Source organism: Ictalurus punctatus, chromosome 16 (genome assembly GCF_001660625.3).
Source record: "Ictalurus punctatus breed USDA103 chromosome 16, Coco_2.0, whole genome shotgun sequence".
In the NCBI taxonomy this organism is placed as follows: Eukaryota; Metazoa; Chordata; class Actinopteri; order Siluriformes; family Ictaluridae; genus Ictalurus; species Ictalurus punctatus.
The window spans coordinates 22,974,390-22,988,017 of record NC_030431.2 but is presented as its reverse complement, the minus strand read 5'-3'; the positions used below and the strand labels follow the sequence as shown (position 1 = coordinate 22,988,017).

The 13,628-nt window shown below is 38.2% G+C and overlaps 1 protein-coding gene across 1 annotated transcript; it reads right to left on the bottom strand.

Annotated features, from left to right (window-relative positions):
* Positions 1-327: 327 nt before the first annotated feature.
* On the bottom strand, positions 328-11,120 carry sftpba (surfactant protein Ba). The gene is made up of 12 exons (XM_053686761.1): positions 10,913-11,120; positions 9,664-9,728; positions 8,267-8,341; positions 6,141-6,260; positions 5,411-5,524; positions 4,675-4,755; positions 4,087-4,270; positions 3,739-3,881; positions 2,676-2,756; positions 2,290-2,403; positions 1,671-1,708; positions 328-850 (listed from the first exon to the last, which is right to left on the bottom strand). Exons 1-11 carry the CDS (start codon positions 10,962-10,964, stop codon positions 1,673-1,675), a joined length of 1,065 nt encoding a protein of 354 aa, XP_053542736.1. The 5' UTR covers positions 10,965-11,120; the 3' UTR covers positions 328-850; positions 1,671-1,672.
* Positions 11,121-13,628: the final 2,508 nt, after the last annotated feature.

Sequence of the window (13,628 nt, the reverse complement as noted above, 5' to 3'; positions counted from 1 at the left end):
CCAATAAAGAATTAATAATACAGAAATGTCGACCTGAGACGATCTCTAATCAGCTAATAAACTCAAAACACCCGAGAAGGTTTCCCGAGGCTTTAATCTCTCAGTCTGGTTCAGGACACACAACCACAATCACGGGGAAGATGAGCGTCAATTTTTATGTTTAAAAGTACATTTAATCCATTTAAAATTAAATCTATAATACAAATAAAGTGTGCAAAAAGTATTCATATTTATTACGTATATTTATATGTTTATAGTCATATGTCAATATGTCTGTATGTATGGTCAAGTGCACACACACACACACACACACACACACACACTAGAAACTCTTAATATAGTTTAATGTTATTGCAGTCATGACAGTCATGTCATTTTATAAAAACAAAGACAAAAATGATTCTCTTGATACTTGCAAGATGACAGAGGCAGAAAAAAAAAAGACTTAAACCTAGACAAAGACATGAATGTGTCCGGAGTTTAAAATGACTCATCAGGCTCATCTTGCTTGTAAAACCATAATTTTATCTTGCGTAGGAACTTGGAGCTGACTTTTAGCAAAGCTGATTGTGAAAGTAATCGAAAGGAAAAACACATCATGAGCATGCTATTAAATTAATCATGGCCAAAGGGTCAGAATAAACTGTCTCGCCAGCTGATTTGATATCATCGCGTTATGTTTGTTTGCACAATAGCAGGTCAGAGTTCAGGTTCAGCTCGTAGCCCAGATTAGAAAAACAAACACTGACATTTCTGTCAAATCTTTTTAGACTGCACGTTTAGACTCTGTGTGGCCGAGGACATGAAGTGAAGAAGCGGCTGTGAAGCTGAAATCCAACGGAGAACAGACCTGTTCGCAAATAAAAGGGTCAAAACTTATTTATGACACAGTATAAGAATCAGAGCCGTATCTGTGTGTGTCTGTGCGCTGTATTATACTGATATCTGATATTAAATACAGGGGTGTTGAAAAACATGATGAATTCCCAGTATAATAATCATATCACAGTTTTTTTCCAGAAATTCAACGCTGTTTTTGTTTTTTTTAGCTGTCTAGAGTTAAAATAAGGAGTTCCCATTTGTGTAGTAAAAAACAAAGTTATATCACAGTGCCATTGATTTCTCAATTCTGATTTGTTCAGATGTTATGGATTCATTTGGAGACTGGTTTCTTGGTAAAATGACACGTTGTGTCTTGTTTTTTTTTTGTGTTATAGAATTCAATAGAGAGAAAAACAGAGAAATACACACAGCTGAGGAAACTACTGATTATCGCTGTTATTACATGATAACAGGAACGAAGTGGTTTTGCCACAACATTAAAATTGAACTATGAATGGATAAAAAAAAATGGACTTTTTAAAAAATTGTTAGCGTTGGAAAATTTCTGTAGTATAAGAGGAATAACCCCTTGGACATATGCAAAAGTATTTGACTGGTAACAGGGTGGTAATTACTGCTGTTGATTATTTTCCTATATCCCCTGTAGGGAACCCACTCGACAGCCAGACTGGTAGAGCATGATGCTAGCAAACACTACTTCAGGAACAACTATTTCAGATTTCCTCATGTTATTCCATAACACTGATATATATCATTACTCTCAGTATACAGAAATGTGCGTAACTGCTTATAAACTGTGTGCAGCCATGTGTGCAATATGAACTTACTTCTACTTCCACACGGTCATCTGGCAGAAAGGGATGACCTGAGAGGAAATGATCAAACAAACACTTTTTACATTACTGAACAATAACCTTATCAATTATATTACATCCTGTCCTAGAGATAGTTCAGACTCAGTTACACTTCAGTAAGTCGAACAGGGCAAAGTGTGCATGATAAAGTTTGGGTTTAAAAGGACACAGATTTAAGGAGCAGTTTGTGGTTTTTGGTGCCCTCTGCTGTCTGTGAGCTGAACTGCAATGGGAACATGAACACTAATGAGTCTTTCTCCTTAACCGCAGCTGACCCAGTCTTTTAAAACCAAGAAAAGTCTGGGTGTCTGTATGTAAAGCTAATTTCTGGGCCAGAAAATGAGCACAGAAAAAAACTATTTGCTAGATTCACTGTTTTGTTTTATTGTTGTAAACGTTACAAACCTTTAAAGTTAATTTTGGAGTACATCACTAAATTTAATACATATAAAAGGACAGCATTATAAAACTGATATCTCGGTCTCAGGAAGCCATACAGTAATAACATTCTGACCTTATTTGTCTCACTCCCTTACTTAAATGTCACGCAGTCACTCTCTCACACACTCACACACATTCACACACAACTTACCCCACAGGTGTGAGCAGTTTGCAGGTCTCGACAGCTGTAGCTCGGCCCCAGTGTGCAGGGGTCACCAAAATCTCCCTGCTCCGTCCTCTTTCTCCCCACACACAGATCAGCTCTCTGAAGTACATCATTTAAAGCTCCATCATTAAAATGTAATGAATTAACATAACTTTGTGACACACTTTTGGGCCTCAGAATGACATTGTGTGCGTATATATATATATATATATATATATATATATATATATATATATATATATATATATATATATATATATATATATATATATATATATATGTTTTGTGCTTTGGCGCCCTCTGCTGGCTGTGATAAGCCATTACAGAAGTCAGAGAGCTGTCGCTGTTACTGTGCTATTCATGTTCTGTACCTCACACACATCCAGAGAGGCTGCCTCTTTACCCAGAATCCACTGGAGCTGCTCACCGTAGCGCTGAGTAAAACTCTCACACTGCAGAAGACAAACAAAGAACAGACACAACTCATGAGCAGAATGTTTGGCAGAAGTGTTACAAGATGATGTGAGGTCTGGAGGTGTTCATTCAACTGAAAGCCTTTCCAAACAAAATCTCTCAAAGAAAAGGATAGTGGATACATGAAGAGGTCAGACCCCGTTTAACCACTTATATCAGTCTGTTTATCTCCATTTTTCTCCCCAATTTGTTCACCTGCTAATTCATAGCATAGAATCATATGTTAATTATGGGGCAAGAGTGAAGGCTAATACATGCTTCCTCTAAGACACATGAAGCTAGCCAACCACATCGTTTTGAACTGCTCCTCATGCAGCGTCACAGGGCTCTAGCAGCCCTCTTCCACATACATGTGCTCATAGATGCACATGACTGACTAGTGTCGATGTGATTGACAGGTGAGAGAGTATGCCATTTTGCTGCCTTGGTCCCCAGCGGATACAGATAAAGCCCTAACATCATCAGGATTCTAACTTGCGATCTCATCTCAAAGTCAGACATTTGAAACAAGATGAGGAAAGCCAGCGTGAAGCCTGGTCAGGGCAGGACATCACCAAAATGTAGTACATCAGGTGACCACAAACAAGTAGCAAGTGAGCCATTGCCCAAAAGTTTCCTGAATCCTTGATGTTCTAATTTGACACAAAGTGCATACCACCTCTACACTGCCATGTTATACACTATGTAGTAAATATATAGTGTTTAGAAAGCCTTTTGGGATTAAACCAATGTTTGAGGGTGCAGATTTTCATGTGGGTCCTGAATCTGCATATTGGTGGTTTTTAAGTTTCACCTGCCTCACATGCCTACGACATGCCTGCATCGTTACTACAGTGACCACAATTAATACAAGAGCAACTAAAAAACAACCCGGATTCAGTCATTTGCAAATTTAGGGCACTCTGCCTAAAGTTTTAATTCAAGACTGTATGAAGGGTGAAGAGGTCAGAGGTCTGTAACCTTGGGCAGGACGCCGGGGTGTGACTGGCACACGGAGTGCAGGAAGGAGGTAACCTGAGGCTGAGTGGCGTTCAAGCCCAAATGGAGACGAGACAGGACAACCAGAGTCAGACACGAGTCACAGTCCGAGAGAGGAGACACCACTGAGAGGAAAGAGAGAGACATGCATGTCAATTAAAGAAGACGAATGACAAAGAAACAGAGGGAGAGAGACAGATGAGAGGAACAGTGTGTGTGTGTGTGTGTGTGTGTGTGTGTGTGTGAGAGAGAGAGAGAGAGAGAGAGAGAGAGAGAGAGAGAGAGAGAGATACAGAAGAAAGAGAGCAGGATAAGGAAAGGACTACTGACTGTTACTAGGTGCTGTCGAGCTCTGACAGAGCCGCAGCACAGAGCAGATGGAGTTGGGCGACGCTGGGTTCAGGAGAACCTCAAACAGCCTCTTCACTGTTCTCTGAAACAGCTGTGAGCACTGACTCCTTAAGAGCAGGGGGAGGAGGGAACACACTTCATCCAAAACACCGATCACGGCACTCTGAGATGGACACCCACACACACACACACATTGTACTCATACAACAAAAATTCCTTGTAGTGTAAATACTCATGTAGATTTGATTCTCTCATTTGATTCCCCCCATGATTCATTTATTTCTATGTGTGATTTTCACACGTGATTAATTCATTCTCATATATTAACTTGAATTTTTAAATTATGGCATATTATTCACATTATGACACGTGCTTATTGAGTTCACATGTGCATGACATGTCACAGGACATAACACATATTTTTCACCTGAAATCACATATTACTCATATAATCACAGGCAAACTGTATGTGTCCTTACAGAGTGTGTGTGTGTGTGTGTGTGTGTGTGTGTGTGTGTGTGTGTGTGTGTGTGTGTGTGTGTGTGTGTGTGTGTGTGTTGATCTCACCTCTGTCTGTGCTGTGGGTAGGAGACAGTCCAGCACATTCAAAACGTATGTGCAAGCGCTGCACTGGAACGAGGCCTCCAGCTGTGTGTGTGTGTGTGTGTGTGTGTGTGTGTGTGTGTGTGTGTGTGTGTGTGCATAACGAGAGGAACATGATCATTCACAAAGCAACAAAGCAATGAAATTGAAAACTGTTCTGACAGATTGTTTCTTGATCATTTTCCTGGTACTAAACAAAGTTTAAGGACGAGAACATACACAGGAGTTCACTAACAGCCACTTGTTTAGAGATAACATGAAATCGCATTGTCCCGGCAGAGTGCATTATGGGTATCTGCATCTTCCAGGACACGCGGTTTAAATAAACAAACAAACAAACAAACAAAGAAAGAAAGAAAGAAAGAAAGAAACCACACAATGTTTGTCACAGTTTCAACTGACAATCCTGTATCTCACCACTAGAGGCCGCCAGATACTGAATATTAATTGAGCATGCTCAATAAATTGGTCTCACCTGCCTGTAATTATTACCCATCATGCATTGAGTTGCCATTTGATTAGATCTACTTTACAAGTGATATAGTAGGTGTATAATTACACACGGTAGTCCATCTTGCTCTGCACAATTTGATCCCCCTCCCAAATGCACATATAGTCTATAGAATAACTTCAGAAATGAGGACAGTTCCTGCTAGTGACTCTTAACCTGACTTTTGATTTCAGTGTCTCGTGTGTTTACCATGACAGTAGGTGGTGTGATGGTCTTTTGTATGTAATTCATTAAAATGTCCTCCATCTGCAGCTTGAACTCGCCTTCACACAGGTTAAAGTAAGTGCACACTTCTCCAGGGTTCTACAGAAAGACAGAGAGGAAAATGGAAAAACAGCCTTTGCTGTTATATGTTTTAGAGCTGGGAATCTTTAGGAACATCAGGATTTTATTTAATTTCAGTTTGGAAATGCAAATTATGATACCCCACCCCACCTCAGTAGGTAAGCACCACATATAATAATCTTATAAGAATAAGTGATGTAGTGCCCTGTAAGTTTCTCCTACATGCAGGGAAACATGGTGAATTGCCCTAATGAGTGCCTGATAGGAGATTAATTTTTTTTTTTTTTTTTAATTTTACATTTAGCCTCTGCCTGTCAGACAGACTGCGTCCGCCCCGGCACCTCCACATGGAAAACTAATCCAGACCAAATAGGGCTTATGAAGTTTAATGAATCAATGCTGAATCATTCGGGAGAGACTCATGGTCCATATTAGAATCTATTATTCTTCCCATCTCTACTACTACTACGTAAACACGTATACAATAAAATTAATTTTACTTAAACCCTAACTTGGAAGAAATTTGGGGTCACAGGATCAGTATCTTCATAATTAAGTGCCTCAAAAATTGGTGTCTTGACGCGGCGTGAATGTAAACTCCCAGCGGTTCACCGATTCAATGTAACTGACTCACCATCAGTCCGGCGAGGAAGGTGAGGACGAGAGGAAGGTTTTCCACTTCACTGCGGCACTTCTGCGTAATCTGCTGAGGCAGCACGTCACACAACTTCTCCAGAGTGCTCTTCAAGTTCATCTGAGAGAAACATGCACACATTTCACAGATTAAGGGACTAAATATTGACAAAAGGCAAAATGGTTCAGCCCAAGTACCATCCACCTGATCTAACACTTACAATAATACAGAGAGGTCAAGAACCAACACAGCAGCCATTTTTCTTCTTAGTGTTTATTTTATTTATTTCAATGTCTTGATTTATTGTGTGTCAAAGATAGAAAGTGATGAGAGAGAGATAAATCACGAGGCAAAACAAACCAGGACAAAGCTTCTCAGCTTAATGTCCTCTGTCTTTTAATAATTAATCATTTTCTTATTCTTCTTGCTCTTGACCTCTTCTGAACTTCGCTAGAGTCATGCAAGCAAACATGAAGGAGAAAGGAGCCATGATCATGCACAATGTCTTTATCCCACTATTGTAGGCATGTGCCAATATTAATCTTTCACCACTTCACTTCTATCATAGATATTACATACAAAAGGACCAGGTTTACATTTCCCTGACTGCACTGCAGAGCATTTTAAGAAGTTATACAAAATAAGGATCCCGAGAATACATCTCTACCAACGTAGGTCTCTTTCCTTTGCATGGGACATTGGATAATAAATATTTTGTGTGTTCATGACAATATCATGTCTTGATAAATCTCATGATGTATCGTATACTGGCACATACCTACTTTGTTGACATGAACCAATCAGTTTTGTCGCTTCATTTTTATTAATAATAATACAACTTTCTCACCTGATCCTGATTCTGCGGAATGAAAGCAAAATAGTGTTTATAGACATTAATAAGAGTGCATATGAGGTTCTCAACTTCTCATGCACGTGTGATCACGTTTAACAAATGCTGACATTGAATTTAGTAACAACAAACAATCAAACAGAAAAAAAGATTGTATTAAGCTGTAGTATTTTGATGCATACAAATATTAATGAGTCTATAATTCTATATAATAAATATTAGCAGTAGTTTTAAGGGTGTGTAAACTGTTGAAGGGTGTAATTTAAAAAAATAAATAAATTTAGCTATTATCTTGTCTTGTGGAGTATATGTAAACATCTATTATGTGAAATAGCTTATTCAGGACAGTAATAAATAAAAAATAAAAACATGGGATTTTTATGATCTGTCTTAGTTTGTTAACTGTATTAAGATTTAGCAGATTCCGCAAGGGGTATGTAAACTTTTTGGCACAACTTTTTACACCCACACACATACATGCTGTCCAACTATAACCAAAATGCTTTCATGGAAACATTTTTCTTTTCAACATCTGAGCTGTTCGTTAATGTGAAACGCAAGACGTGTGTCAGGATAACTGAAAACGAATCTTCTGAAACAGCTGGCTTATAACATTAACGCAGAGAAGCTTGCTGTACGTCACTGCACACTTGTAACTGCTGAGTTTTACGATTATGTAAGTAGATTTAATAAAATAAAATTAATAAAAAGGCAAGGAAGAACAAACAATGTTCATAAAATTGTGTTTAAAAAATGGCAATGAGTCGTTTGGGAAGTCTTATTGGTGAGCTGAGTCAAATGAATCGACTCACTGAACAGAGCCAACACTAGTTTTAAATTCAGCTGTAAATGATGGGCTCTTAAACATTTAAATATGAATTTGTTTTGCTTTGAAATAAATCCATCCATCCATTTTCCATACCACTTATCCTACACAGGGTCACGGGGAGACTGGAGCCTATCCCAAGGAACTTGGGGCATAAGGCAGGGGTCACCCTGGACAATCACATGATGTAACCACACACACATTACACACTATGGACAATTTGGATGCCAATCATTGCATGTCTTTGTACTGGGGAGGAAACCGGAGTACCCGGAGTAAGCCCCTAAAGCACTGGGAGAACATGCAAACACCATGCACACAGGGCGGAGGCAGGATTCGACCCACAACCCCAAACGTGCTAACGTGCTAATATTTATTAATAAATATTATGAACTTTTTATAAGCTCTTTAATAGTGAAATCAATTCTGACACCAAAAATCTGTTCCTACCTGGAACTCTTCATCCGATAGCAAGTGTTTCAGGATCTCTATGATCTGGATACAGTCTTGGCAGGCTTGATCATCCTAAAATTGATCATCATATTAGTCTTGGTGATCGAGGAAATTATTAATCATATTAAGTGCATGATTTTTGCATTCTTTTACCAAATAAAAACAATATTAAATGTAATTATTCATGAGAACAATTCACGCACTGGTCACATGGGATAAACTCCATGCCTGGGGGGGGTGGGGGGGTATGGGTTATTATATAGCATTATATAATATAGCATTATTTTGGATTATCCTAGAAATTTTTTTTGATCAAATCTAAGAATAGATTTAGAAACACTGAAGCAGAAGTGAGATTAATGTATGTCTTGATGAATGTGTTATGGTTGGTGTATTTTAGGCGCAGGTGTGAGGAGTTGGAGGATCTGAAAGCTGTGACGTCCTCAGTAGTGTGAAAGACTAAACTGAACAAAAGCAAGTGCAGATCTCAGAGTTTGGATAAAACATTATGGCAATCGCATCAGGATCAGGGTTAACGAGCGGTGTTTATAGCAAATCAAGACAGAATTGTATTCGGTTTATTCTTAGTCCCAGCTCGAATGAAGAACTGACACATAATGTATTAAAATACACAATATTCCACGTTCCCGAAATGTAGTCAGTCAGTCAAGACATGTTTCATGTCTGAAATGTGCTTCTTTAGTTTTGCATTGGTGCTACAAAGCTAACAAGTAAGGGATGTTTATATGAGTGATTTTAGAAGTAGGAAGTCGGAGCTCATTTTTGACCTCCGTGCATTCAAGCTACAAAGTGGGGTGGGGGACAAACATGGACCTCAGTGTTTGTCTATTGTTAGCAACAATCTTAACCTCCATCTCTAACCAATGAACTCTGCAGTCAATGTTATAGATTTAACAAGCGTATGTCTGTATGTTAATTGATTTACTTACTTGTCCAAATATTTGTATATACAGTTGAACTCATTTAAAAGTTAGAAGTGCTACTTTGTTTACTGTTGATGCTGTGAGCGGCCATGTTGATTTGCTGTCATTTGCTGAATTCGGAGTTGAGAAGGCCATCCTGAGTTCCTGAGCTGAGAGAGCATTTTCCTTGTTTTTTTGGGGTTTTTTTTCCTGGTCGGAGGTCAGGACCTCTATTCGAATGCAGTAATAGCTACCAGTTTAACATTAAGCTAATGGCATGCCTACATTATTACTCTCAGCTCAGAGGGCATTATTTGGAACAGCAAGAAGTTTTTATTTTTTTTGCAGTAAAGTGCAAGAACCGACATTTTCTGCCATATTTGACATTCATAAATCCTACAGAATTTTTGTATTGTGTTCATGAGTGTTCAACGTAAGTGCATGTGAGGTATTTGTGTAAAGAAGTCTTACCTTAACATCATTAGTGTCCTTCAGAAGCACCTGCACTGTTTCTGGACTGAGCATTCTTGCTTTGGCTGTAAAAAACAAAAACAAAACATTACATTTCAATCCGTAAATAGCTGATTTATCACGCAGAACTCTACGGTATGAGGCGGAACAATGGTGACGTGGATAGCCTTGCCACCTCACAGCTGTAGGGTTTAAGGTTCGATCCTGAGCTTGGGACACTCTCTGTAGAATTTTGCATGTCCGAGTGTTCGTGTGGGTTTCCTTTATGTTCTCTGGTTTCCTCCGACTGTCCAAAAACACACGGGCCGGTGTTGGTCATATTTGATGGCCCCTAGGTGTGAAAGAGTGTGTGAATGATGCCCTGCGATGGACTGGCTTCCCATCAGGAAGTCACCTTACCAGGATAAAGTGGTTACTTAGGATGAACGAATGCACACTGTGGTATTGTCAGGAATGTCAAAGTTGTGCCAAAAGTTAAGAGATGAATGTTTGACATAAAAGTGCATTTGCACATACTTTCTTTTGTGATTATTTATTTATTTATTTTGGACAGAGGTCCAAAAACAAAACAAACAAATCCCATAAGATTCAATGTAGATGTCTCAAAAGGAGATACTACTGATAATGTGTTGTTGTTGTTGTTGTTTTAAAAGAAAAAGATCAATAATGTAGTTAAATCAGGAATTAATAATATGAAGAAACATTGCATTATGTGCAGGTTTTGGCATTTTATCATGGGTAATGCAGTTAAACAACAGTGATATAATAACTCACAGGTCAAATAGTTCAGGTTTAATAAAGTAAGAATAATCTATGGTGCTGATGTGTTTCACACCAAGTGTAAAATGCTTTTCTGCTTGAGAAATAGATCTTTATTTCAATATCATTTTTAATTTAGAATAATATAATGTATACTTTGGCTGGATTTAATGTTCATGAATTACTAAGAAAATCAGTTATAACTAATGTATAAATGATTTGCATCACATCGTCACTTTGAACCTGCTAAAGGGTAACAACTCTATAATACTGATCTTAGACTCCAAATAATGTACTTTATTCAAATGAGTTATAATAGTGTGTTTGTGTGTTTTTTCACAGCTTAGGTTGTAAATCTACAGCACTTTATTATACACCTTATTGTTAAAATATGTGCGAAGAAATATTAACACTGTTTTGCTGATATCAACATGGCATCAAGCAACAAGAGATAAAGGAAAAAAGAATTATTCTAGCAATTCATACTTACCAATGCCAAGAAGTGGAAGGAATAAAAGCAGCAGGATCCTGGTGAAGACCATCTCTCTCTTCAGTCTGCTTACCAGTTTGGAGAAGTTCTGCTCTGCTCTCTGCTTTGGCTCACTATATAAGGTTTCTCAAAAACAGGAACACATTTGATATGCTTGAATTAGGACAAAACCACAAAAATAACCTGAGTTGATAAGGAGTGAAGTTCTTGTGCTGTTTAGAAGCTGGAGCTGAGGTTTGACCGAAGTCACGGACGAAACTCTCTGGGAGAAAACCCCCCCCAAAAAAACAGCAACTCAGTGTTTCATAAAAGTTTCAAAAGAAAAGAAAAGAAACCGTTCCAGTTTCAAGGTCCAGAGCAGATTTGTTGATTCTCTCCCCCCCCCCCCTTTTTTCTTTTCCTTAGATGATTTCAACACTGAGTTTTAGGCTATATAAACCTGCCATGGCATGATAAGGAACAAAAGAATAATATCAGCTCCAGTCTGCTTTTTGATACACGATGAATGTCTGATCTTTTCCATGAATCTGATATGTACTTAAAAAAACACACACACACACACATTTAAAATACATGTCTTTCTGACTCTGCTTTGGATCGTGTTTATTCACTCATTGCATTTAAGAGCAAACACTGTATGTGCGTTTAGCACTCACTGTTAAACTATATCAGTTTGACACTCAAACAGTATTATCACAATGTAGAGATGTAATCGTTTAACAAAAGATCTCATACTCATACAGATTATTTTAATATAGTACAGTTCTAATAAGGGGAAAAGAGTAATATATCTGATTTTTAGATTTTACACCACACTAAAATTTTCTCCTCATACTCTCATGGAATTATAGCAACGGACTTGTCATGTTATCCATAATATCCTAAGTCATATTCGGTTAATACTTTTGCATCTAAACACTTATTTATTTCAAAACCACTATATACAGATGTTTATAATTATACTATAGATGCATGAAACATTTCACTATTCAACTATGGTTTAATGTGGCATTGATGTATTTTATGTGTGTTTTTATGAAGCATCTTAAGAAACGTGAATATGGAAGCCTGGGAAATATAGAGCGTTACTTAGACCTACTGCTGAGTATGCAGAGGTTTTTACAGAGGTTATATCGTACTTGTTTTAGATAAATCGTACTTGTTTTAGAGATTGATGTTGCTGTTTAGGGGAGCTCTGTGGTTTAATGGTTGGCAGGTTCGCCTATCACCTCCAGGGTTGGGGGTTCGATTCCCACCGCAGCCCTGTGTGTGGAGTTTGCATGTTCTCCCCGTGCTGCGCGGGTTTTCTCCGGGTACTCCGGTTTCCTCCCCAGTCCAAAGACATGCATGGTAGGCTGATTGGCGTGTCCAAAGTGTCTGTAGTGTATAAATGGGTGTGTGAATGGGTGTGTGATTGTGCCCTGCGATGGATTGAAACCCTGTCCAGGGTATCCCCTGTCTTGTGCCCGATGTTCCCTGGGATAGGCTCCAGGTTCCCCGTGACCCTGAAAGATGAGCGGTATAGAAAATGTTGCTGTTTATTTTATTTCTAAATCCTGTCTTATGCTGATACCGCAAGAAGTAAATTATAAAATGGTACTTTTTAGAGATTTTTGTGATTTGTATTTACTTAATACTGAATTTTGGAAAAGATTTAGAAAAGATCCCTGCTATTATTGTATCACTGTAAGAAATGAATTTTAGAATATTACTCAGGCCAACATCTTAATATGTGTAAAATTTGATTTATTGAGTCCATTAAAAACGACTGATACCACAATGTATCGATGCTATAAATGCTTTAAACATGCGACCGAGGAAGAAATGAAAGGCCTAAACCAATGGAAATGTGTTTTAAGACATTTAAAACATCATTTAAAATTTAAAACATAAAGCACTTTTTAGTCTGCGTTGACAAAAGGATGAGCCATGCTTCTTCAAAATATAATTACAATATAACATTTTTCCTTCTCATTTAGGTAGGCCAACACTTTCAGAAATGTATCATGTGTTTGTAGATTTGTTTTTATTAATAGCAAGAAAGCTTAGATGAGGTGGAAATATAAAAACTGTTCCAATATATTAGAATTCACCTACATAATAAGAATCTAAAATAATAGTAGAGAATATAACATTTATTTATGCAGATCAAAGTAATCATGTACAAATGATTACCAGCAGATTTTAGGAAATTACATAATAAGTTGAACATCCCATTCCAAATTTAGTCCCCCTTTACTGTTAGAATTAACTTCACTCTTCTGGGAAGGATTTCCACTAGATTTTGGAGCGTGGATGTGGAGATCTGTGATCATTCAACCACAAGAGCCTTAGTGTGATCAGGCAGTGATGTTGGATGAGAAGGAATGGGGTGCAGTCGGCTTTCCAGATCATCCCAAACGTGTTCAGTGGGGTTGAGGTCAGGGCTCTGAGCAGGACACTCGAGTTCTTCCACCTTAATCAACTTTCTCAAACCATGTCTTCATGGAGCTGGCTTTGTGCACGGAGCCATTCATGCTGGAACAGGTTTGGGGCCTGCTAGTTCCAGGGAAAGGAAACTGCAATCCTACAGCGTACGAAGACATTCTATACAATTCGTTTGCTTCCAACTTTGTGACTACAGTTTGAGGAAGGTGTACATGTGGGTGTTATTGTCAGGTGTCTACAAACTTTTGGTCTTATAGCCTCGCATATATCTAAAGTTTCTAACCTATGT